Here is a 27584-nt window from a genome sequence, read left to right on the forward strand (position 1 = left end):
AGTTAGCAGAGGAAGTCCTCCTCAGAACAATTAATTTAAATTACATCCTCTTAAAATCTAGGACCCATTTTCATACTTTGGCTAGGGTTTTATTGAAGTTTGTTATATATATATATATATATATATAGATAGATAGATCGGGTCAACTTTCAAGACTAAGTTTTGCTGGTCTTTTATCTTGGTTTGATTTTCGTACATGTTAATTGTTTTATGTTGTTTTAGGTCCATTATTTGTTTATACATATTGTAAGATATAAGGATCATATATGTGAAAGTTAATAGTACATAATCTACAACTTATTTGTCGAATTTTCTTTGCCAATTCTGTAATGCGCTTAACGTTGATGTTTATCTCCAATTTTTGACTGAATTTTCTAATTCTAACTTGATGACCACTGGACTGTTATTATTCATATTGCATGACTAAAACATTGTCTACTGAATTTCCAAAATTTTAAACATCCTTTGACTCATCAGTCATCATTAATAAAAAATGTCATTACAATTAATGAAAATATTATTGTTTAGTAAAAGTAAATAGAACTTATATGTTCCATTCTGCCCCCTCCAGTTAGAAATATTAGTTGTTTTGACAGAAGAAATTTGTTTCAAAATATTTGATGCTTTAGAAAAATAAAAAAATATGTATTATTTATATAAAATCTTTAAACGACAAATAATATGGGCGGTAAATAGTAATATCATTTAGAAAGCATGAATTAATTAGTGCTTCATTTGTCATTCATATGACTGGCAATAACTCCTTGGGTCCCTTCAAAAGATTCAAGATCTTCAAAAACATTATGATATGGACCATCGCCATTAATATTGGGCATATTTAAAATAGTGGTAATTGCTTGACTGTTGACTCTTCTCTCATTCAGGTCATTGTGGAACACAATAAATGCCTTATTACTCTTTCGAATATATTTAAGTGCCTTATTACTCTTCCGAATTTAACCAATGGCGGATGTAGGGAAATAGTGGCTTTGGACCTTCAATCAATGGCGGATGTAGTGTGAGTTCTGCAGATTTAACTAAAATTATTATTCTTGCTTTGATCTCTTTCTCTTTATATATAAACAAGTATTGATAGAACTAATTAACTACATATCTAATTGTGGAACTCACACTTTCAATTAAAATCCTACAGTGTTTAAATCTTGAATTGGTCACTGCCTCCATTAATCGTGACAAAATTCTGCAGAGAGTAAAATTCAACTTTCCATTAATTAACATGTACTTGTTTGGCTCACTATCGACTATTACAAATTTATTGGATTATCGACTACCAATTATGTGTGCTTTCATATTTGCACATCTTACGGGAACGCCGTAGAAGGTATACTAGTTTTGAAAATCATCACTTCAAATTTTATCATATCATTTATAGTTACTTCCATAATATGGAGTAATTTATGATTGTTGTGGTGATACTAATATTTACTAATATTGTCTCCCTTTGCTTTGCATCTTTCTTCTGGATTTCATGGTGTTCCTATTTATCCTATGATTGTTGTTGTGATACTAATATTATTTCCTTTTTGACATTTTGTCTTTTTTTTTTTTTGAGCCGAGGGTCTTTCGGAAGGTCTGCATACACACTACCCTCCCCAGACCCGATTATTGGAATTTTACTGAATTGTTGTTGTTGTTCCATAATATGGAGTAAAAAAATCTAATAATCTCCACCTAGCATAAGGCACACTGGAAAAGTGTTCACCAGTTAATAAATAGTTCGTGAAAGTTGTTGGAATTATTTGTCAATGAAGAAAATATAGTTTGATATTTAAAAGATAAAAGAGCATAAACTTTTTTTTCATTGACCCTCGAGAAATAATACAAAAGAAAAAGGGAAAAAGCTAAAAGAAGAAAAATAAGTTCAAAACTGTTAATTGAAGATATCCTCAAAGAACTAGTTTGTCTAATGTGTTTGAATGGCGAAAACTTTGTAAAATAGAAGCAATAACAAGAGACTCATTATCATTATCATCTTCTTCATTTTCAACCACTTCCAACTCCGGTGTTGACGGTGGTGGCGGCGGCGGAGGAGGTGGTGGTGGTTGAGAATAAGGTGAAGGAAAAGACATGGATGGGTAAACAAAATTAGTACGTGCATTTTCAATACCACAAAAAGCAATAGAGGAAATATCATAAGCCAAAGCAGCTTCTTCAGCAGTATCAAAAGTGCCAAGCCAATGCCTTTGTTTTGTGTTTGGATTTCTAATCTCAGCTGCATATCTACCCCATGGCCTTCTTCTTACACCATGATATTTTGTTGAATGTCTTGAGCTTCTTCTACTTAAATTTCTAACATGCAATTGAGGAATAATATTATCCATGTTTTTTTTTGTTTTTTTTGTTTTTTTTTTGCTTTTAAATGGTGTTGAGGTTTCAAAAAGTTTTCTTGACTATGGAGGGATGGAAATGAGATGGGATTTATATACTTGTGAAATGACGGAAGCTTAATGGTGTTTATTAATAAAATAAGACACCACTGATTAGCACTAAGATAAGCTAATTAATAAAAAATGAGTTAAGATGAGTGTTCTGTTCTTATTTGTGGTTTGGTCAAGTGGAGCAAGTGGGAAAGTGTTAAGTACAAATTGCATTATTCCTTTGACGATTGTTGGAGTCAAACTTTATCCTTAATTTCCTCTATTTGACATGATTAGAGCAAGCATAATCCGGAATTTCTGAATTTCATATTTTTTGTTTGTTAATTTTTTCGCTCAAATTTGATCTCTCTGCCTAGTGCCTCCCCTGTCACCCTATCATTTGTTTCCTCTTTTACATGTTCAGAGGCAAGAGTTTTATTTGTTTATGAAACAACAGTAACATCTTAATCCTAAACTAGTTAAAACCGACTATATTAATCTTCAATATTCATTACGCTCCATCTGAACAATCTCATGACAATAATAAATAATTTATTTTCTAATACAAACCAGTAGCTCTAGTCTATCACCTTTGAAACTCGTAACGTAAACTCGCATATGTTTATACAAAAAACTAACAGTTGCATGAAAAATACGTGATTTGGAATGAATAGAATACTTATTTCCTCCATCCCTACTTTACCTCTATTTTATCTTCTTTTGTGTTTGGAGTTAACCAAGTAAAACTTTTAGTAGAAATAATCCTTTGAATCAGTCCAAAGCTGAGAAGAAAATTGCTCATGACAGCTACAGTTACTTGGTATTCTTACGAATGAGAACGAAAACTGTCTTTTTCTCTTTACAGTTCTCAAGGTTAAAAGAGTGAAGAATCACCCCATCTATGATTTGAGTTTCTAAATTGTGTATAAAATTTTATTCGTGTCCACATTTGCAGTTGTTAAACCAGCGTGGCAGTGGCTAACTAGTTGATCGCCTAATTGGCATTTCCTTGAATAAATATCTTACAGAAATTTGCATTAAAAAATTTACAAGTCCTTATGCTACAACAATAGGGAGAAGGCGACGATACAAGAAGGAATTTCATCATTGTTGAAACATTTTAAGAATCTACACACGCGCGAGAGATAGAGAGAGATAGAGACTACATGAACTCAACTGACCTATTATCAAACAATCATCACACGTACAACCAGAGTGACAATGCTGAAACTACAACAGTTGCAAAATTGATACTGGACAATAGAATGAATACATATTTGGCAAAGGCAACTACCATCCGTATAAATGGGCTAATTAATCAGAACATATAAATACGTAGAAACTATAGTCCCAATCTGTACATTTATGATTAAGGCATGTACAGGAAATTTTCTTCAGATTGCAACAAACGACTTGTTGCAGCAGTTGGATTATGTCAGCTTTCGCCATATGGAGTGTTTTGTAGCTGATAAGCACTTCACCCTGGGGAAAACAAAACCTGTCTTTGGGGGATTTCCATCCACCAGAGAATGTTCATAGATTTCTTTGCATTCTTGAACAACCTATTTCACAAAGAAATCCCCATCAAGAAAGCAATAAAGAGAAACCAAAGTTATCATCTCAAAGATAATGAACAGCCTTAGAGGGCTCACTAATATAAGGAGCCGCTGCAAATGCATGAGATTCAAGAGCTTAATGCTTTAGATATTTTTACAGGTAAATGAGTCTTGACACAAGTTCATTTAATTTAGAAACAGGTGCAGCAGAAAAGTAAAACAAAACCGAAGCACAACACCAGAGCTCTTGCAATAGATGTTTAGAAGGGATCGACAAATAATTTGGAGAAGTCTCTAACATGGTTTGGTCATAAAGAAGCCTGACATCGACAAGCTTCTGCTTTTATATGGAATGAATATATTTATATTGAGTAAATATATTATCAAAAGTAATGGCGAAACAATGACTTTTGATTTTTAATGGCGAAAAAAGAAACATTAAATCTTGTAGCCTCAAAGCATGGCAAATAATGGCAACTTACTAAAACAACATGTTAACCACTTCACTAATGCATTGGCAGGATGTAATGTAGAAAGTGCGAACAAAAGAACTACTAATGAGTAGCAATATCCTTTTCTCAGATAGTTCAAATTTTGAACTAAAATTTTGAGCACGTGACCACTTAGATAACACATGTATACCTCTTTTGCATCTTTTCGCGGTATGCCTTCTCGCAGACCCACAATCTTTTCAACCACTTCTGGCTGCAGTTGAGAGTAACAATGCTCAATAATAGGGATTATCAAGAGACACAATAGAACAACAAGATAATGATTTTAACCACCAGCTTCCACACGGTAGATTCAATTTTTAACTGACATTTAGATTCATAATGATTCATAACTCGGTTTTGAGATTTCTTTGCATGGACAAGAGCAGATAAGAAAACTTACTGGACAGTCCGGTTGCTGTTCTAAAATATTTGTGTAAACCAGTGTGAAGGAATCAGGGCTCTCAGATGAAGCAAGTTCTCTCAAGTCACTGAGTATCCTTACTCTGTTCTCTACTTTCTGCAGTGGAAGTGAAAATTTGAGATTATAAAGAGAGATCATGTACTCCTTCTCCATTGACATACAACATCTTAGCCATCAAAAGACAACTTGGAAGTTACCAAAGTTAAGACAACATAACACAAGTGTATGTGCATACATATGCTTTGTGTAGATAATTTAAAGCACCAGTAAGGCAGATCTATAAATTTCAATAGAAAAAATAGGATCAGTTAAAAAAAATTTCTATAACTGAGAAATTCCGGAACGCCAGCCTAAGTTGCTCCGACACGGCAGTTTAGGTGACACACCCGTGTCGACACGACACTAGTATGGGTGTGGATATGGGATCCGTACCGGATTTGGTCAAATAGTTTTGGGTGCTTTGACCACGAGGGACGGAAAAACTAGAGACGAGATACAATTTGATTCCCGAAATTAAAACCAAAACTAGGGTAAATATGAAGAAAATAGCACACCTTATCTAGGAAATCAATCATTTACTTATCTACAACTTGAATACAACTTGAGAATAAAAAAGCAATCCCCACTTTACAAGTTGTATGTAAGTATTCCACAAAAAATTTCATAATTTAGAGATATTTTTATTTTTTTGAATTATTTTGAGCCGGATCCCCGCACCCGTATCCGTACTAGGATCCATATCCCCGGATCTTAGAATTTACATCTCGAAGGATCCGACCTCTAGATCCGCACCCCTGTCGAACACCCGCATCCGTGTCCGAGCAACTTAGGCGCCAGCTAGCAGATGGTTCCAAGCTCGGTGGATAGTGACCCCTCCCCTCTACCTATTCCACTTATATCCAGGCGCTTACGTGTGCGGTAGGATTCAAACTCGTGCCGTGCGCCTAATCTACAAATCACGCGCAATGCTCTCTTTCTCATGGATAGGTCATCACGCATTGCGTTCTTACCATTAGAGCAAAGTTCAGCGTCCAGTAGGATCAATTAAATTATGTTATGATTTCATTAACTAGCTTGAAGATTGAATTCATATCCTAATGATATTTTAGAAGTCACCTTATTTTTCTGTTGAATAGTAAACCCTGCAGCTTTTTAGGACTGGGCGCCCAGCCATTTAGGAAGACTCACCCCAGCCACTATAGCAAAGCCACCCCCAACTCTAGCGGAGAAGCACTCTCCACCCATTTCCATTTTTCCGTGAACCAAAAAACCCGCCCACCCCCTTTTTTTGAGGCCCTCAGTGATAAGTGACTAGTCCAACAATTAAAAAGACACCTAACGCCATGGACTTACTGGACGCAGTGCAGTATTTTTCTTTAATTCTTCTTACTACGGAAAATTTCCGATCTCCCCAAATCTCTTGCTAGTTGCCGACTTACTTTGCCTTTCCTTTGGCCATTAATTTCTGCATTTCATTCACATTTGGTAGAGTTTGGTACGTCTATACCAACCCAAAATCCAGTTTCAAGGTATTGTCCGCTCTGAACCAATCTTTGGGACATCACGAGTTTGTCCCCTTGGGCTTTAAGGCGCCTTAACACTTGAATCCTAACCTTATATGGCTCAAACTTTCCTCTCTCATTCCGATGTGGGATTTGCCTAAGACAAGTGTCGCAACGAACAGAGTTGAACCATGTTGTTACATTCACCTCCAATAGGAACTCAGCGTCCTCGCTAAGGTTTGCCCTACCCTCGTACTAGACGAGGTACCGGCTCTGATACCACCTACCATAACCTAAAGGGGTGGGGCCAAAGCGGACAATACCTTGATATTCGGGCCTGGCCATATCTAGGCAAGCAACAAAATATTTCTAGTATTTAAATTCAGTAATATAATATTCACTCGATCCTTCAAGATCTATGGAAGATATATTAAAGAATATATATGGCCTTCGCATATCTAAAATGTTGCAAATCAAATGTGATTTATTAACAATCACATGCTTATCACATGATATTATCGTAAAAATTGAACTTTGGTCTCCAAATACCTCGATATGGTATGTAAATGAGGGACTATAATCTAGCAATAACATACATGAAATAAAGGCCGTATACTATATTTAATGTTTTACAATTCATTTTTTTAAAATACTACTTAAGATTCATAATGTTTCAAACCATTTTTAAAAAAAGTCATAGGTGTAATACCCTGATACAATTTTAAATCACAACAAAGCTCTTACACTCATTATCAAGGATCACATAATCACTTTTGTCAATATTTTTAGCAAAGTATTTTCTCCTGTTTGCAAAATCTTTTACAAATCTCTTGCTGAAAAATTGGTGCTAACTTATCCAATGTTCTCCCTATTAGTATTAAATAAGGTTACAAGCTAAAACTTAAAAAGTTAAGAGATTTGATGCAATCTATTTATTCTTTTTACATGTAGGGACAAAAAGCGGATTCAAATCCTTTCTTAAAAAATTTGTTGTACATAACCATCAAGTTAGATTAACAATAAGTCTGGCATTTTTCATTCTTATTTTCTATTTGATTGCTACCAGATTGAATACCGGATAAATAAATTGCCACCATTTTAGCCTTAAGAAAATTTAAAAAAATAGCCTTAGATTGACACTTTGCTATAGTAAATTAATTTAGTAGACCTTGTAAAAAAAGTAAATAAAAGTAGTGTTCTTGCAGCAAAATTGGAGTTTAAGTTAGATTAAGCCAAAATAATAATAGAAGAGAGTGGTATCGTAATTTGTGATTATAGAGACTTTTTGTTATTTGAAGGCATTAAACTCATAAGTTTGAACAGGAAATTCAGAAAAAGGATTTGGCAAACTTTCTAAAGACAGAAAGGCAATACTAACACAAATCTTAAATCAGAAGTAAATGGGATAAGAAATGATGTAAAAGATGTGCACATAAGTTGAGCTGATTATCTATTTACCACCCTCCCCAAAGAATAAGAGAAGTGCAATCGGTACATGAGTTTCAAAATTCCCCCAATTAAAAATATACCTCAGGTAATAGTAAGAGTTCAAAAAGAAAGTTGTTGGGCTTACAGAAACACTAATGTACTCCCGAAAGAAATCCATGAGAACCTCTTCATCGAGCCTCATCCTCTCAATCGTTTCTTCTTTAATGTAGTTTTTCTACCATGCGAGAGACATAGAAATAGTCAAATAAATTGTGTTATAACCCAAAAAAAACTAGTGTCAATTAAATGAACTGTGAGGAACTTTTCAAATAAACCTGGGTAAGTAGATGATCCACATATACAACAACAGTCTCCTCCAGGCAAGCCTCGACAAAACGCCTAAATGATCTTTCTTCAATGTACCTTTTTCCCAAATTGTGAAACAAACAAAAGTTAAGGATATACGTGTCATTCATTCTAGGATATTCCTCAATTAGAAAGTGTTGCTGCTGCAGCATATGAATATAGAATATAATGAACTCACATAAATAGGATAAAGAACATTCCAAGGGAGGAAGGAAAAAAACAACAGATGATGTCATTCAGCTAAGTACAAAAGAGAACTCACATTTTAACATCGGTGAAGTAGTCTGAAAATGTTGCAACTAGAAACTCGGTAACCTGTCCTTCCAACCAATCTGAGACATGAAACAACGAATTTCCAAGTGAAGACTAGAGTTTTAGAATCATGGCAACCTAACACATTTGCATAATTTCTGACTTGAACTAATTTATTCACAGAATGCTTCACATTTTTCTTGATTGGCAAGAAGAAGATAGAATGCTTCACATGTTGTACAGTACATAATGGTTAGACTCGTTTCTCTGTGGCTAGAATTATATTGCTTCAAATGTCCGTTGCGAGGTTGCAGAAGAGTACATATCGGTTGCAGATCTCGTTTCTAATGTCAACCATTGCTAGGTTGTCCAATGATAGATTCAACCATTATAAAATTCCAAAAGTTAGTTTCAATTGGTAACATCTATCTTTTCTTGCATTCCCTTAATCCCAAATCAATATCCCTGTTTGACTATTAAGATTAGAGGTGATTGTTCGTTGAATCAACAAAGTGCAATAGCCAAAAATCCTTACCTAAGATCATCGATGGATACTCCTAGACTGTGAAAGAGAGGGCGAACTGGGAATCTAATAAGATGCGTCGAATGCCCTTGCCATGTTGCTAGAATAGGAGCTGATATTGATTGAATGAGGGAATATAAAAGGACCATGATACTTTCTGCCTTTAGAATAGTAGAGGAGGTAGAGTTAACTTAAGTTTTGGTAATTAAAAACAAATTCCAGAAGGTACCACATTAGGAAGCTGAACATTAACTTTATGACAACTGTGAATGGAAGGGAGACAATCATGGGAACTGAGATGGAGGGAGATTTTCTTATTCCTCCTAAAGACAGGCAACTAATGTACCAGCAAAGGTAAATGAATACAGATGATGAAACTTCTACATTGTAAGAGCTGAAATTGGACAATATTTGCACTGTAGGTGCCTTTTCGATTCTATTTTGGTTTTTCTTTAGTTATTCAAAGAAATGAATGTCATTCTAAGCCATGCCGCACAGCTAATGACTCCACACAAAATTATGAAGTTAAATTTCACTAGTAGTATCTTAATGTGTTATTACTCCATTTTAAATTACTTGTCCAACTTTTCTCATTCGTTTTAAAAAATACCAATTCAAACTACATAAGTAATAATTATATTACCTTAATGTTGATGTGATGTATTTTCAAAATAATTATCCTATAATTTCCAGTTAACATTTACTAGTACTAATTAAACACTTCTCATACTCTAATATACCTCCTTCGCTCAAAATGGAAAGTCTAAATTTCATTTAGAAAAAAGGTTGAAACTGTAAATTGTCATGTGAAACCACACATCAGCTTTTGTCTTCCAAAATAAAAATAGAAAAGGTTTGTTACGAGAGGAGAAAATGTGTGTTATCTATAACCTTGTGTAATAAAATATTGTGCCATTGATAACCTTGTTACGAGAACAATGTGTGGTGAGGCACATGTCACAGATTCGAACCCTGCAACAGACAAAAGCACGGGGTTCACGTGGAGGAGGGGGGACCCATTCGAACCATCGCTAACCTCAGGGATTTCTTGGTTAAAAAAATTATCATAAAATACACCAAACATTTCTTTTTAAGAACATTTGACATTATATTTAGACGCAAGAAGGAAAGGTGGAAATTGTGTTGGGAATGGAGGGACTATTAGTCGAGTCAGACTTTCTTCTCGTCAGATTTGAGTAGATACTTCAATATAGGGGTAGTTATGATGACGTTATTATAAAAATAATAAAGATGAAAATACATGTATACAATCAAAACAATCCAAATGGGACAGAAAAGTAAAATAGCATAGAAGCAACGGTGCAGATTGATTAGAATCACTTTGTGAACATAGCACAAGGACAGAATAGATCCAACACTTCACCAGTAAATAATAGGCAGTAACAGTTCTAAGATAGATGCTTCTAACATATGGGACGAGAGCTCCTAGCAACAGAAAGAAATCTGAGGAACATCTCACCTTTCTGATACAACTTAACGAGCAATTCCTCTACTCCTGGATCTTCAAAGATGACACTGACAGTTTGATGAACAGCTTCCTGAAATTAGTGAGAGCAACTCAGGTACAAAGTAATGAAGTATCACCAATAAAAAAAAGTCAGATACGAAGTACTGGTAAAAGGTAACTATGGTCTATAGTGTACCCCCTTTCTTGCCATCCCCAGCTCCAAGTCCACTATTCTTCCCCTTCTCAAAGATTGTTTGATCACACAAGACTTGAGACCTCTAAGTAATGAGCACTCACAATAACGGTCCCTGAAGGCACAAAATGCATCTTCTTGGATCACCTCCAATGGTTGTTCAATTTGGGGTTACGCAAAAAAGGGTTTTGGATTTTTGCTGTTGGGTACTTGGTACAGACTTTTTAGTTGTGGTTTCGTGTTTAGGTAGCTAGCATTACTGGTTGGCCATGGGTTTTGGCTTGACCCAAATCTGCAAGTTTGGAGATGTTCTGGGCTTCCGCTTGGAGTTAGGTTGCTTAGTTGTCCCTTAAGTTATCCATAAAATTGAGTGGGGAATTAACTCCACAGTAAATAGAGATACGTTGCACACTTAATTATAATAATAATAAGAAAGTCACCATCCGTAAAACCAAGCCAGTACTTACCTTTGCAACCTCTAAAAAACCTTTGCAGGTGTCCTCGAAATTAACCTGAGAAGCAATCAAAGAACTTAACATAAAAGGAAATTAAATGCCAGCAATGCAACTTCTAGGCCAAATAACTAGGACTTAACAATAATCACATTGACAAGAGTTAGATGCAAGTGCCAGAACCAACTTCTAGGCCAAACAACTAGGACTTGACAAGAAGCATTAGATGCAGAACTCATTCACCATCTCTGACACCCATATATTCAAAACAAATCATTTTGTCCCAGAAGGTGAGCCTTGGAGCAACGGTAAAGTTATCTCCGTGTGACCTATAGGTAACGGGTTCAAGCGGTGGAAGCAGCCACTAATGCGTGCATTAGGTTAGGCTGTCTACATCACACCCCATGAGGTGCGCGGCCATTCCCCGAACCCTGCGTGAACGCGGAATGCCCTGTGCACCGGGCTGCCCTTTAAATCATTTTATCCCACAACATCAAAGAACAGCAATACTTTCTGGTATACACCAGGCATTAGTGAGTCTATGTATTATATTATCTTATAGTATAATACGGTAGAATTGAGCCATAAAGGTTGTACCAGTGTTGCAGTTGCATAACTTCAATCTCACCGAGAATGAAGGGGGGGAAAAGGAGTTGCTTGAATGAATGTGGAGGCTGATGAAAGAGAATCTTTTATCAAAAGACACACACATGCATCAAAATTGAAACTTTCATACTTCCGCACCCAACTTCTGATTCTTCTATGCTAAATTTCCTCATGCTTAACTCACATAAAGCGAGCTATATCTTCTGATGATGGGTCCTTTGTGGATTAGTAATCCATATCATTACATTTGTGATAGAAGAGCAATGTGACCCTTTTCACATTTCTACTTTTTCTTTGCCAGAGTTGTGGCGGAGATTATCCGGTTGTTTCACAAATCTTATGTGCTTCCACTTCACTTTTTGAATCTATAACTGGAAAGCATTGGGCTTTCATTGCTGAAAAAGGGTAAAATTTTCTCTGGCAACATACGTTATTGGCTGTCATATCAAGTACTTGGTTAGATCCCAATGTCAATATGCTCTAAGATAAGTTTCTTGCAGAACATGTTTAGAATATTGTATTTTCAATCTTCTACAAGGTATCCTTTTTATTGATAAATATTTAATCAATCTTCAGCGAGATTGACGGTTTAGTTTATTAGAAGTAACATTTCTTATAGTTGAGGACATTCGTCCTCCTATACACCCTTCTACCTTATAAATGAGACTCTATTTTCTTACCCAAATAGTAAAAAGTAAAAGGAGATGAAGTAAAGATATGATAACAACAAAAAGACCAGCAAGATCCACAGAAATATTACAGCAACAGTAAGAACTAAATATATGGACATATAAACCATCCGTCTAACATCTTTCTAATCAAATCTGACAGTCTGACATATCACATACAAAATAAAAAGTTTATCAGACTCATCCTAGACGTAAACTTAAAAACAAGACGACTGATGGGAAAAAAGGCAGTAACAGCAATCAGGATAAAGCACAGAAGATGCACGCAGAAGTTACGGGGAAGAGAAGAAACTAATAAGCACCTGCTCGGCATAGTTCTGTGGGAGAGCTTCAAGAGTACTAGAACTTAGCTCCATCGCGAGATCATAACAGCGAAGATTGTTGTTAATCTGCCATAGTGTCTAGATCTTAGCATAGTTGTATAGCACCAACATGATTTAAAGATATTTCTACTTCACAATAAACAGTTTAGATTTCAAAAGTTTACAAACCATTGCACATAGGGATTCCAGACCGATTTCGGAAGCAGGTTCCTCCAATCTCTTCCTCTCAGCTGCTTGAAAATCAATCATTACCTGGAATGAAACATTATCAAGTAACCAGCAAAAGTTTCTTTTCAGAAACCTGAAAATCAAGCTGTTACCAATCAAAAACTCATGAATTTATATGGAATAGATTACAAGAAATATATCAGAACGGGAAAGAAATAAAATTAAGTCCTTTCAGTCTCTGAACAAGTTTTTGGACATCTGATCAAGCAGGCTATCATATAAACACACTCATAAAAGAGAGGGAAAACAGTTATCATGTAAACACAAGATTATATTCCTTCTTTTTCCCTCTTTTCATTAAAGGGTAGCTTAGATTAAAACTGGAAAGACAAAAATTCCTCCTTGAGCAAGGATATAGAAGATGAAGCATTTCAGAATAACTGCTTCTCTCAAAGAACAAAGTCCAAAAATGCTTCAAATACTCGTGAACTATTTTCTACAAGAACTCAAGTACTTGAACATCACTTGATACACATTTTTGTTGAGGAAAAATACTTCACAAAAAATACTGAGGACAACCATGCACCATGCCATGCACCATTAACCCCCTACTTCAAAGGAAAATGTTAACTAAGAGTCCAGGGAAAATTGAGTCTGTTTTGTTGTAACACAAGCATGATTATTAAGGGATAAGAAATGATGCCACCGGAACAGAAAGCATTGGAGATTTTTCCTTGTAGATGTATATAATGAAACAAAAGAACTTACCTGAATGAGAGCCAGAGCAATCCTGTATAACATGACATCAGTGCTATTTTCTCGTACAATTTGCACCTGCTCCCCCAGGATCCTAAATAAGTCAACAGCAGCAGGCGTATAAAGTTTCCCATCGTCCGTCTTTTTAGGTGGCTGTACTTTGTCTGCCTCAAGGATGTTCAAGTACCATTTCTATGTTACGAAATAAGATGAAAAGTCAGCATCATGTATGTCCTAAAATAATATGAAAAGCAGTTATGATAATAGATTGAGTTTAAACCTTTGTCGTAGCTTGCATTCTCTCAACATATGCATTCATGAGGGGATCCATTGCACCACTCTCAGAGCAAACTTGAGCCAAAGAATCATCAACTCCAAGTCCAATTAGACTTTCTTGGTAGTCGACCACCCAACCTGTTACCTAATTCATGGATTGGGAAAACATCTCAATTCCGAATCACGACAACATCTCTTGCAAAGGGGGGGAGAGAGAGAGCGCATTTACACACCCATATAGAAAAGAATTATTGGGAAGATGAACATAATGCTGAGAGATGATGAGGGGGAGTAATTAAAGTTAATTATCGGTAAGTCAGGAAGCGGCACTTCGTTTTTGCAGAACTATGTAGCTCATGGACACAAAAGCACAGTTATCAAAAGAATCAGAAAGGGAGATAGGAAACTAAATCAAAGCCCTCAGACATGACTGCCTTTCTCTTCATGAAAATTTGTTACTGGTTGAAAGAAGAACCACAACGGGGCCATGAGCCTATTAGGAAGTACTAACATAGATATGTTTCTCAGCATAAAGGATGCTATACCACTATTCCTGAAAGTTTACGAGGAGTGCACAATTCGGTAACATTGAGATTAATTAAAAGCAGGGATAAGAAGGTATAATAGAAAGAAAGAAAGAAAGAAAGAAAGAAAGAAGCCACAGCAAGTAGTAAAAGAAACAATCATATTTGACCAATTTTTTTACCTCAAAGCTTTGAGCCTACGACCACAGCATAGGGATTAATATCATATATCCTTTAGATAAGGAATAACTGGTTGAAATGGTTTTTTGTGACTTCCATATTCTATAGTATATAAAATTCCATATTTTCTAGCTTTTAATCAAACAAACAACGATTTCTAAATAATCCTTCACCTATCCAAAAGAAAGAAAATGCTGATATGATTAAAGTTGTATTGCCTTTAAAATCTAACCTCAAAGCGATGAGCCTATCATCATAGCATAGGAATTAATATCAAATTTTTTTTAGATTAAAAAAGGTGATGGAGGTGCTCTTTCATGACTTCCATATCAATAGTTTATAAGATTTTCATATTCTCTAGCTTTTAATCAAACAAACAACGGTTTCTGATGCCAATATAATCCCTCAGTTATCGAACAGAAAGAAAATGCCAATATGATTAAAGTTGCATTACCTTTAAAATCTCTATATTCGTCATATTATTAGCTTGGTCACTCAGCTTTCTCAGCCACTGGACAAATCTCTCCGTATAAAGGTTTACCATGAGCTGGAAAATTTCATACCTGAGACCATATAAAGTATAAATTAGAATGGACATAACAACGTACAGAAGAGAAACAGAAGTTGACCAAGTGGAAACAGATATTAAGGTATAGATGCCACTGACTTGAAAGTGTTGCATGATTAAGACCAAACAATCACGCCTATTTAGCACAAGAAGGAGCTTTACAGCTAACAAAAGCTTTTTGAAGAAAATCATATCAACAAGATACATGTGAAACATCTAGATCATCCTAAGTATTAGGAACGTCATGCTGGTTGACTATCTAACATTGAGTGAGTTATATATAATATTATACTTTATCAGTAGTAGAACGCAATTAATAGCAATAAGGAACATTTCAGCTTGTGACTAATTTTAGAGATAAGAGTTATTTTCCCGAGTAAATTTTCCAAATACGACAACAACAAATGCAATGGGATCATGTGGGGTCTGGGGAGGGTAGTGCATGCACAGTCCTTACCCCTGCCTTGAGAAAGTAGAGAGGTTGTTTCTAGAAGACCCTCGGCTTAGAAAAGATACAAAAGTAAAGCGGATAAAAAGTCTCAGTAAAGGTAAAAGCAGGAAATAACAATAAGCAGCAATACCAGCAAAGCAAGCAGAAAACCAAAGCGCAAGAACCAACCGGTAATAATAGAAATCTGGGAACAAGAAATACAAGACTAGCACTAAATGGTGCACTAAAACTACTGGTACGAAGAAGCCGCTCGGCTACCTAACCCTCTACCTTAATTCTCGACCTCCACACCTTCCTATCAAGGATCATGTCAATGGTGAGCTGGAGCACCGCCATATTTTGCCTAATCACTTCTCGACCTAACCCTCTACGAAGAAGCCGCTCGGCTACCTAACCCTCTACCTTAATTCTCGACCTCCACACCTTCCTATCAAGGATCATGTCAATGGTGAGCTGGAGCACCGCCATATTTTGCCTAATCACTTCTCCCCAATACTTCTTCGGTCTATCCTTACCTCTTCTTGGGCCCTCCACAACCAACCTCTCATAGCTCCTTACTGGGGCACCAGCGCCTCTCTTCTTCACATGTCCGAACCATCTAAGTCTCGCTTCCCGCATCTTGTCCTCCGTCGGAGCCACTCCCACCTTGTCCCGAATAACTTCATTCCTAATCCAATCCAACCTGGTGTGCTCGCACATCCATCTCAACATTTTTATTTCTGCCATAGGGACCTCTTATATTGTTTTTTTTTTTTGATCGGTAAAGAGCATTATATATAATAAAACCAGCAAGAAGAAGTTGCTGGATGGATGGGTTACAGAAATGAAACTACGTTACAAATTGTGTAATGTGCTAATAAAGTCAATCATGGCACAAGTGTCAGAAACACGTACATCTGCCATGTTACACCAAAAACTAAGCAAAACAATACAGTTGAGTTTAATATCAATGACTCTATTCTTCCTACTATCAAACAACCTATCATTTCTCTCTTTCCAGATGCACCACCAAATTGCAGCCGGTATAGTATTCCAAATTTTGATAGAAGGTCGTTGAATATCTAATTTGTGCCACCCTTGCAACAGCCGAAGAGTTGAAAAGGGCATACACCAAAAAATGCCCAAGATATTGAGGAAAAGGTCCCAAATTTGGGAGGTAAATTTACAGTGGAGAAAAAGATGGTTGACATCCTCCAGCTGCTCTTCACATAACACACATTTGTTGACAAGTTGCATACCCCTTCTCTGTAGGTTGCTTTGTGTGAGACAAGCTTCTCTAGATACCAACCAAGAAAAACATTTAACCTTGGGAGGGGCCAGCCCCTTCCAGATGGGTTTCCAAGGCCAAGGAGTATTTAGTGGGTTAGATTGTGTCAGAATAACATAACATGATTTCACCGAGAATGTGCCTTTCCAATTTGATGTCCAGATGAGGCAATCAGGCGCAGGAGAAGAAGAAGAGGATCTATGGAGAAAGTCCAAGAGACTCAGATACCTATCCACCTCCAGTCGTTTTAATGTGCCAACCATGATCCAATCTGAAGTCTGAAACGAGAGCATTTGTCGAGGAAGTGATTCTGTAAAGGTCTGGGAAGTTGTCTTTAATAGGAGAGTTGCCATGCCAAATATCATGCCAGAATTTAGTCTTTCTACCATCGCCCACTTTTATTGAAGAGTGCAACATGAAGAAATCCCATAGCATCCTGATATGTTTCCAGATACCAAGTCCTAAAGGAGTAGGAGTAGGTTTGGTGGTCCAGGGATCTAGAAAACCATACTTGGAGCTAATTACAGCCCTCCAGAGAGAGTTTTCTTCTTGATTGAAACGCCAGATCCACTTACACATTAGGCTACTGTTATGCGCCTTCAAATCCCTAATCCCCAGTCCTCCAAACTTCTTACTTCTGATGACTGTGTTCCACTTGACTAAGTTAAAGGATCTCCTATCTTTGTTACCTTGCCAAAGGAAGTCCCTACGAAATTTATCCAACCTTTTGGAGACACTTACAGGCATTGGAAAAAGAGCCATGGTGTAAGTGGGTAAAGAATCCAGAACACTGTTGATCAACACCACTCTCCCTCCCAGTGAGAGATATTGTCTTTTCCAAGTAGACAACTTTCTCTCGCATTTCTCTAACACATCACTCCAGATAGATATAGCATTAGATTTGGCCCCAAGAGGAAGGCCCAAATAATTTGCAGGAAGAGAACCGATGTTGCAACCCATAATATCAGCCAGAAGTTACATATTAGGAACCACATTGATAGCAAACAAATGGCTCTTTAGATAATTGATATGCAAACCCGACACTGCCTCGAAAGCCAAAAGAATCACTCTAAGATAAAGAACTTGATCAACAGCAGCATCACATAGAATCAAAGTGTCATCCGCGTATAAAATATGTGAGATGTCAATAGTGGAAGGCCCATTTACACAAGTAGAGAATCCCCTGATCCAGTTGTTTTGCATTGCCACAGCTATCATCCTGCTTAAACCTTCCATTACCAAAATAAAAAGAAAGGGAAAAAGAGAGTCTCCTTACCTAAGGCCTCTTTTTGAGGGGGAAGAATCCCTGAGGAGATCCATTGACAAGTACTGAGAATCTGACAGTGGAAATGCAAAAATAAATCCAATTGGTCCACTTGCTACCGAAACCCATATCCTTTAGAATGTTTAAAAGGAAATTCCAGTGCACATGATCAAAGGCTTTCTCAATATCCAATTTGCAAAGTATACCTGGTATACCCTGCCTCTTTCTTGTATCAATACATTCATTGGCAATTAAAGATGCATCAGTGATTTGCCTCCCTTTAATAAAAGCTAACTGATGTTGAGAAACCAACTTGCTGATAACACACTTTAATCTTCCTGCAAGTAGTTTGGACAGGACTTTATAGAAGCTACCAACCAAACTGATTGGCCTAAAGTCCCTCAAAACCTTGGCCCCGTTCTTTTTAGGAACTAAAGCAATGAAGGAAGCGTTGAGGCTTCTTTGGAAATGTTCATGATTGTGGAAGTGATTCAGAGCAGCAAGAAGGTCTCTTTTGATCACCTCCCAACAGTGTTGATAGAATCCCATTGTAAAACCATCCGGACCCGGAGCTTTGTCCCCTACACATTCTTTGATGACCCCCAATACTTCTTCTTCCATAAAAGGTTTTTGTAGAGCATCATTTTCTTCCTCAGATATGACTGGCAGAGCATCATTGTGCCAGCTAGGTCTCCCAGTGTCTTGCTCCGAGTATAGGTTGGTATAAAATCTGACAATTTCAGCATTGATTGCATCTTCTTCCTTTATCTCCTCACCATTGATCACCAGCATGTCAATATGATTGTATCTACGATTAGAGTTTGCCATTTTGTGGAAGAAACTTGTGTTCCTGTCGCCTTCCTTAAGCCAAAGACAACGGGATTTCTGTCTCCAAAAAACCTCTTCCTGCTTGGCTATGTCTGCAAGTTCCATCTGTAAACCCGCTCTCTGAACTAGTTCTCCTTCAAGGAGGATCCGATCTTCTACCAGTTTATCAAGGTGTAAAATATCATTCAGAATGTGTGATTTCCTGTTTTCCAACTGACCAAAGGATGAAACATTCCAATCCTTAAGCTTGGATTTAAGCAACTTGAGTTTTATAGCAAAAATATGATCTGGACTGCCCTGAATAATAAAAGAATTCCACCAGCCCTTGATACGGTCCAAGAAACCTTCTGTATGAAGCCACATGTGCTCGAATTTGAAATATGAGCTACGCCTGTGTCCCCACTGACTGCATTGAAGCAAAAGTGGAGAGTGATCAGAGAGCACTTTGGGTAACAAAGATTGTTTGATACAACCAAATCTATCATCCAACTCCGTAGAGAAAAGAAACCGATCAATCCTAGAGGCAATGTTCGAGTTCAATTTTTTTGCCATGTAAACTTACCACCCTCTAGAGGAGGATCAATCAAATTCAAGTATTCAATAAAATCAGAAAAATCTGACATGGCCCTAGATGTTGAGAGAGGATGCTTCCTCTCGCTAGTTCTTGACTGGCCAACATTCAGCCACATACAACATAGTCGGTCTAACCACCGCTATGTAGAACTTTACCTTTAAATTTTGGTGGCACATTCTTACCACACAAAACACCGGAAGCAAGCCTCCGCTTCATCCACCCCGCCCCAATATGATGTGTGACATCCTCGTCAATCTCCCCATAACTGACCCAAGGCACTTGAAACTCTCTCTCCTAGGAATGACTAGTGAATCCAACCTCACATCCCCGTCCACTTCCCGATCCGCACCACTGAACTTGCACTCCAATTATTCTGTCTTGGTCCTGCTCAACTTGAAACCTTTAAACTCTAGGGTTTGCCTCCAAACCCCTAGTCTTGCGTTAACACCGCCTCGCGTCTCATCAATCAAAACAATGTCATCTGCGAATAACATGCACCATGGCACCTCCCCTTGAATGTGGCACGGCAGCACATCCATAGCCAGTGCAAATAAAAATGGGCTTAAAGCTGACCCCTGATGTAACCCCATGTAACCTCATCTCAATTGGGAAATGGTATGATTCCCCTCCCATGGACCTCATCCGAGTCTTAGCTCCATCATACATATCCTTAATCGCCCTAATGTAAGCAACAGGAACGCCTCTAGCCTCCAAACATCTCCATAGCACTTCCTTAGGTACTTTATTGTAGGCCTTCTCAAGGTCGATGAACCCCATATGTAAGTCTCTCTTCCTTTCCCTATATAGATCCATTAATCTCCTAACAAAGTGAATGGCTTCCGTAGTCGAAGTCCCCGACATAAATCCGAACTGATTCTCAGAAATAGATACACTCCTCCTCACCCTCAGCTTGCTACCCTGATAATTGTTGCAATTCTGGATATCACCCTTATTTTTGTACAAAGGGACCATCGTACTCCACCTCCATTCAACAGGTATCTACTTGACTATCTAACATTCAATGAGTTATATATAATATTATACTTTATCAGTAGTAGAAAGCAATTAATAGCAATAAGGAGCATTTCAGCTTGTGATTAATGTTGGAGAAAAGAGTTATTTTGCCGAGCAAAATTCCCAAATGGAGGAGAAAATTCCAATGCAATCTCTAATGGATCCAGCATAGCCGAAATTTGAGATAGTGAGGCAATCTTAAGGGTATGAGTAGGAGACTACCCTTTCTAGACATGTAATGTTTTGTTCATCTATCGCTAAAACTAGTTGATCCCGATAAATGGAAAAGAAAATGGCATTACAGAGGTGTAAAGAGCAGAGGACAGACCTTGGAGGAAAGCAAGGAGCCACATAGTCATATATCTCTCCAAGCTCTTCTCCCATCTGAAATTGATGAGATTATATGTCAATGCAAATATAGGAAAGGATATCTGGATTATGAAAATAAACATACATCACAGCAAAGTTATTTTCCTCTACTGTCATTTATCTCCGACAGAAGGATGTATCTCCTAACCTTAAATTCTTCCTCCTACTGTTTACAAATTTTCTTTTTTTAATCAAGCAAGGGGATCAATTCCATAAATGCTTTATCTAGTCATCTTCTCAACAAGTTTAAGGGTTAATCTAATATGTTAAAACCCAACATGACATGTCTTACTGGAAAAAAGTGTCCTGATTTGTTCAAAACAAAAAACTTTAAAAAGAAAATCATGACATGCACCTCCATGAAAAAGGGTTCTAATTTTTAATTACACAGATAAGAACTCATTCTCATAACATATGATTTATTTGTCTCATCACATCCACCTTGTTCTTTGATTGTTTGCATTTTCATTATTTTAAGAGCATTAGCTAACTGTGCGTCATTCCCCCGAGTTTCGTTTCTCTTTAATTTTCTTCTCATTTGCTGCATTCCTTGTAAATACTTAAAGGTGTTCCTTGACCATTCTGTGCAGCTAACTAGGTGAGACAACAGCCTTTCAATTCAAGCAGTCCTTTGGCATGACGGCAGTTACACTCAAAAGATACAAGATAACCAAAGGTGGCAAACTTTACCGAGTTGGGGAGGAATGACAGGCTAAAACCTACAGGTACCAAATGTGTCAAAATCACTCAGTGTCTACTTCATCAAAAATCTTGTCCAGTTGTTGACCAAAAGTTAGTTAGGAAGGGATGATATCAGCAACTAAAATGGAGCACGTGCTCAGGAAAACATGGTATTCTATCAGCAAGATGAAGGGAAATGGGGGAAATTCTTGTCAATATGAATGACTATACCTGACAGACAACGGGCCAGGAGGTCCTTGACAAGCATCAATAATTTCATCAAGAAAGATTTCATGAAAGATGAAACTTTTTTTTTTTTACAATAATGAATTATATCTTAAAATCAGTCTCTTTCAGTTTGTTGCCTATAAAAAGTGTTTTTGGATAAGTAAAAAATTCTAACATCTAAAAGCAGGTGTAGAGCAGATATGCTAACCACTCTAGCTTCCTCTATAGCTGTTTTAAGCTCTTCCTCATTGAGCAGTTTGTCAAAACGTGCTTCAACGGACTTCCTTATACTTTCATAGCATTTGTCCTTGTAGCCTTTTCCCTGAACCTTCAACTTCTGTTGTGTGAGATTTTTTGAAGAAGGTGTTTTTCTGCAGGCCAAAACATTAAGCAGAATATACATTGATATACTTTGACACGTGAGGCATGCAGAAAGTTAAACAGAACAAAAACCAGGCAAGGTTTAGCACCTACTTGGCATTTCTTCGAGGATTTGCGATTGAAGCCATAGCACCACCTCCCTCAGCCTCAGCTGCTTCTTCTGCGAGTTGCTGATCTAAGATTTCTTGCATTTCAACAACCCTGGAGAAGGGTGAACAAATAACAATCTAGATCCCGGATTCATGAAATACATTGATGCGCAAGAAGGTATTACACTGTAAGTATGCAACATAGACCAAGATTGTGGGCATAACAGTGGCAGCTCTGCTACTGTACAACTACACTAAATAGAAATGAAAAAAATGACTTGTCTTAATCAGCTTTGGTCATGAAAATTTCCATTTAAGTTAACATACCTTATAGCACGGACGAGTGTTTGTGGGCTGCAAATTATGCCAAAAAAACAAATAGCATTATTAGTTCAAAAAAATAAAATAAATGAATGAATACAAGAAATTCAGCGCAAACTAGAAGAAGTCAATTAAAACATGAAGAATAAATTTAATACTTGAAATTATAAATGACATGCATAAATCAAAATACTTCAATAAATAGACGGAAAGCTAACTAGGCCTATGAAAATGGTTATGGAACAAACAATTTTGGACACCGACCAAGAATTAAAAAAATGAAGGAAAAACAAGAAGCTTAAAGTGATATTGTAGCTTCTGATATAACTGATTGTATGTGGACATATATGTAAGATCTGAATAACAGCAACATACATATTACATGGTATTATCTAGCCTAGATTCCTAGGTGCATTATTAATTCTGCACTCAGTCTCTTAAGATTAAGATTTGAGAGACGCGAATACAATTTCTTATCTATTATCATTTATTCGTTCATTAGTTCACTCGTCTATTTATGCACCCTTTCACGAACATAGAAACAAAAAGAACTTGGACACCAAAGTCAGTCTTGAGATCCTAGCCATGAACTTCTGCGTCCTTCAGCCGTCTAAAAGCTCTAACTTTAGGAAGAGGCCACTGATTCATTGGTCTGATGAGCTATCTTATGCCTCCAACATGATGATTTCACATTATAGAGGAAAATCCTCGACCTAGTAACAAACTTCCAAAATCTAATAGAATAATGTCGACAAGGAAATCACAGACTAATATGCAGACAAAGGCAGTAATATTGCACTGTGTGTTCTTTCCAGTTTGATTCTTTCATGCTTTTTTTTTAATACTTTATATGGTCGGCCATCCAACTTGAAAGGTGCTCCCTAAACTTGCACCGGAAAATGATACGCCAGGTGTAACAGGCATCCAACAACTCGAAATGATTGGTCACCCACCAGTATTCAAAGATACCTTGGAGAATATCTATAGGATATGTCCATTCAATGGGGAACAACAAAAAAATGGAGAATCGTTAGGAGGCAGCCTAAGTTTTAAATACCTAAGAAGAAGAATAAACAGGCCTATTTTTTGTTCTTTAAATCGGAGTGTTTTCTCTCTCTTAAATATCAAATTTCTATGCTCCCCTTTCAAGTATTTTCACAAGAAAAGAAAAGAAAAAGAGCTTATCATTACCCAGAGAACTTTAACAATACCATATTTTAATTCCCTCAGCCCTCCTCATAGAACTAGAGAGTTACACGGTTGCAGTAGTGTAGTGCAGATCCATGATGCTGTCTATATGTGTATCATTGTCAAAAGAATTAAGTGTTTGGGAAATTGTATACTCCAATTTTTTTTAAAGGTAAGTATATATTAAAATAAATAGCAGAAGCACTACGAAGATGCTTGCAGGTGCATGTACAAATTACGGGAACCCCCTACACAAAACAAAAGGAGAAGCTTGCATCTGTTCTAAATACTAAAGAAGGTACTCCACCAAAAAACTTATCAAGGAAAACAAAAACATAATATATTCCACCAAAGAAAGGACTCTTTTACTTTACCATTTACATTGTTATTTCTGCTTATTGAATTAACATATCCCTTTACAAATATACCAGTCCAGCAGTCACCTGCTTTGCATATGAATCAAATTGAGGAACTCTGACGATTTCCAATATGAGTACCACTGCCCCAATCTTCACATATGTAGTCCAGATAGGTATACTCAGCATAATATTATCAACATTAGGATGAGCTATCCAACGATGTTTGAGAAAGAAAGGGAGAAGGAAAATCATGCAATTTGACTCATAAGGTTACCTAAAGATTTAGCTTGGTGACTTGGTCTCATTGTGCAAGAAAAGTTTTGAGATTACTTTTCTCTTTTATTTTTCAGCCTCTTCTAATCTTGGATGCTATATGTTTGTATATATTGATTTCAGCATTAGATGCATCCCAATAACACCATTTATCTAACAAAAATAATACAAAGAAGAAAAGGAAGAAGCAAAAAGGCACTCCAAGTTCCAACAACCACACCAGAGACTGAAGTTTGAAGAAAACTTAACAAAATTATGTACCTTTGTAATCATGCAACAAAATATTAGTCTGAACTCCCCAAAAGGACATGATTATGATAATGCAGGCAGCATGATTTGACAGCTTGACAAATAAATCTTCAAAAAATCAAGACTACCTCTCCTTAGCCAGTTTAGAGAAATTTGCAATATGGGCCCATAGTGTCTTCTCAAAGGTCTCCCATGTTTGATCCACATCTTCAAAATACTCTCTGACAAATTTCAAAAGTTCCAAATCAAAATGGTCAAATTCCAAAGCCAACAAAGAGGCAGAGGTCATCTGAATATCAGCAGACTAAAAGATTTTTATATATTCCACTATAGTAATTATCAATTCATAGCAGACACAGTTTAAAGCATGCAACTGTTCAGATGAGATTAAGACAGAGTGCAACTGGATGTTGCTGCACTGTTCTTTTTTTTTTTTCCTTTGATATAGTATCTTGTTGTAATGTCCTGTCATCAGTCGTCTTCATAATTTTCTGCATCAGCTATTGAGAAATTGAAGCCAGCATATTTAGGCTGATAGTCACTATTTTTAACCATAAAGAGAGCTGCAAGCCCTCGACTGCAGCAAACTTTGAATGTGTTTATCCAACATGAAGTCGGTTCAATTTGATGTTTTTGCACTGAATATATATTATACTCAAGAACCAAAAGCAGCAACAGGTAAGATGTGAACAGTCAAAAAAATTTAAACTTTTGGGCGTCAAGAAAGAGGACCTTATTCATTCATACCTAAATGAACTAAAAAAATTTAAAAAAAATTGTAAGATACTGACCTTAGTCTACCAACCTCTTCTTTATGAGACCCTGCAGCGGCTAGCGCAAACCTTCTCTTTCCATCAAGAGCTGTTAACCTCTGTAACCAATTTAAGTTAGAAGCATCAGACTATCAGCAGAAGACTAGGGGAGTGTTGATGACTAAGAAAGTCAGAAATCTGAGAAGAGCCTACTTCATAAGTGTTAATTAGTTCCTTATCATCTCTAAGAGAATCCCGTGCTTCAGAAGCCTCTACCGAAATTGACATCATTCCTTCCACATCCTACAAGAGATGAACCAATTATATTGATTGACAATCAGTGAAGCAACAAAAAACTCCCACCTTTTGGACTAAACTAAGTCACTGCTATAAACCTATGTGCAGTATTTAACCATGAAAGAAATAAAAGTTAGGTGCAAAAAGGACATATAAAAATTAAGCACTTGTATGCTTTAATAGAAAGCTCGGAACAAAAAGATATGAGCAAGATATACCTTCAGAGTAGTGTTCAAATTATTCCTGGTGTTGCTGAGAAGCTTTATCTGGTCATGATTTTCGATTAAGTTTTGGCACTCTTGACAAAGCCTGGTTCAAGAAGAAAGAACTCAGATCAAGCTCAAGACAGAATGCCATACGTAACTGAAAATGCATATTTTACGCTTGAAATGCAATCATGACATTGCTAAAAATAGCGAATCTTATTATACTTTTCAATAGAAAGGAAGTTTTCTCGGAGCTGGTTTATAGTCTTCTGAGATAAGTTAAGTGATTGCAGACCAGCTTGTGCTTGTTCAACCTGCATTCCAGAAAATTATGCAGCAGATAGAGTTTAGTATCTGAATTTTCTCATAGCAAATATTTCTCTCACCATAATGAAAGGTTACATGATGGAAGTAGAGCTTCAAAAGCTTTCTAAGTCAAAATACAGCAGAAACCAAAGAAATCACAAAAACATTTTCCACGACATAAGAAATGAGTTGTCTAAACATCAAGTGGAAGAATCCATATACCTGTTCAGCGACCATCGTACTAAGTTGTGCATCATTTGCCTGGTCCAACATGAAACAGTAGCAGACCATGATTACTGTAGTGCATTCAATTTAAGTTCAGACCACTAAGTAGAACTACAAGGAAATGTTACAAGGTATGATAAACAAAGCAAGTCTAAGCAGGCCAGTTAAGATCCATTAGCAACTCGGTATAATCATGACATCCTACTGCATGTAGCGGGAACCAAATCACTTTAACAAATTACCACAAAGTATCAAAAGCTAAATTTAAATTCATTGTTTTTATGGAATTTTCTAGGATACTGTTAGATTTTCAACAAAGTAACAAGAGAGAAAAGCAACTGAAATAGGGATAATGACTTAGTGACTAAACTTAAAAGTTCAAAACGACACACTTATGTGGCGAAAAAAGCAACCAGCTCTAGGAATTTACATGATCACAATTGATTCTTCATCAAATAAAATCATTTAAACTTGAATTAAGAAATAATCATGCTAGTCTCCTAAAATTAGAAATTGCTCTACTATTTTCTACTTGAAAACACTCTTCAACTATTCTCATAACAGTTCCTTCATACAATTGAATTACAAAGTGACAACATGTTCTCTAAATACAACAAAATTTCCAAATTATACAAAAATTCACTATAAACAAACAAAAGGAAAGAAGCAGCGGATCTATGTGAAACCTGTTGACGAGCAATGTAATCGGCTTTGATTGACGAAATAGACTGTAAAAGCTCCGGTAAAGGCAAAAGCTTAGCGACCTCACGAACGGAGGCTTCCTTAGCCTCAACGCCAAGATCTTCGGCCATCATTTTTCTAAGTTGAAATTATTTACAAATCTAACTGCTCAATTTAATTTATTGACAAAACCTGCAAAATTTTGACGAATTTTTTATTTCTTACAATTGAAATTGAGGATGAAGTCTATAGAGATCTCGAGGGAGAAGACCTTCAAAACGTTGATTCAAAGAGTGTAAGCAATCAGCTCGATTTTTCAATGGAGCTCTCGAAGTGGGTCGGGTTTCAGGTACTGGGTCGGATTGGCTTATAGTTGAGGTGTTTGCATGTTTGGTCAAAAAAAGTGATTTTGAACGGAAGCAGTTTTTAAAAAATATTTTCTTCCCAAAAATTTTGAA

The 27584-nt window shown here is 36.7% G+C and overlaps 2 protein-coding genes across 5 annotated transcripts; both read right to left on the reverse strand.

Annotated features, from left to right (window-relative positions):
• Window positions 1-1907: 1907 nt before the first annotated feature.
• On the reverse strand, window positions 1908-2342 carry LOC107801945 (ethylene-responsive transcription factor FZP-like). Its single transcript, XM_016625363.1, has one exon. The coding sequence runs from the start codon at window positions 2340-2342 to the stop codon at window positions 1908-1910; it is 435 nt and encodes a 144-aa protein (XP_016480849.1).
• A 1199-nt stretch (window positions 2343-3541) lies between these two features.
• Window positions 3542-27522, reverse strand: LOC107801946 (exocyst complex component SEC6). Of its 4 annotated transcripts, none has more exons than XM_075226382.1 (25): window positions 27398-27522; window positions 27132-27318; window positions 26443-26481; window positions 26140-26228; window positions 25927-26017; window positions 25625-25714; window positions 25451-25530; window positions 24788-24880; window positions 22597-22623; window positions 22274-22381; window positions 22008-22170; window positions 20850-20905; window positions 15010-15118; window positions 13856-13996; window positions 13588-13767; window positions 12820-12903; window positions 12631-12717; window positions 11049-11093; window positions 10401-10479; window positions 8408-8477; window positions 8115-8202; window positions 7925-8014; window positions 4829-4945; window positions 4577-4639; window positions 3542-3940 (listed from the first exon to the last, which is right to left on the reverse strand). In XM_075226382.1, the coding sequence occupies exons 2-25, from the start codon at window positions 27258-27260 to the stop codon at window positions 3809-3811; spliced, it is 2250 nt and encodes a 749-aa protein (XP_075082483.1). In that variant the 5' UTR covers window positions 27261-27318; window positions 27398-27522; the 3' UTR covers window positions 3542-3808. The 4 variants fall into 4 exon arrangements, with proteins under 4 accessions (XP_075082483.1, XP_075082485.1, XP_075082482.1 ...); XM_075226384.1 differs by having other exon boundaries at window positions 26443-26516; XM_075226381.1 differs by having other exon boundaries at window positions 27132-27506.
• Window positions 27523-27584: the final 62 nt, after the last annotated feature.

The sequence above is a fragment of the Nicotiana tabacum genome, chromosome 12 (genome assembly GCF_000715075.1).
Source record: "Nicotiana tabacum cultivar K326 chromosome 12, ASM71507v2, whole genome shotgun sequence".
In the NCBI taxonomy this organism is placed as follows: domain Eukaryota; kingdom Viridiplantae; phylum Streptophyta; class Magnoliopsida; order Solanales; family Solanaceae; genus Nicotiana; species Nicotiana tabacum.

Coding starts and splice junctions, on each gene's coding strand:
- LOC107801945 (XM_016625363.1), bottom strand. CDS start 2,342: ATGGATAATATTATTCCTCAATTGCATGTTAGAAATTTAAGTAGAAGA.
- LOC107801946 (XM_075226382.1), bottom strand. CDS start 27,260: ATGATGGCCGAAGATCTTGGCGTTGAGGCTAAGGAAGCCTCCGTTCGT. Junction 25,715..25,926: donor ATTTGAACACTACTCTGAAG/GTATATCTTGCT, acceptor CATCTCTTGTAG/GATGTGGAAGGAATGATGTC. Junction 22,624..24,787: donor TCTAAACTGGCTAAGGAGAG/GTAGTCTTGATT, acceptor CATAATTTGCAG/CCCACAAACACTCGTCCGTG.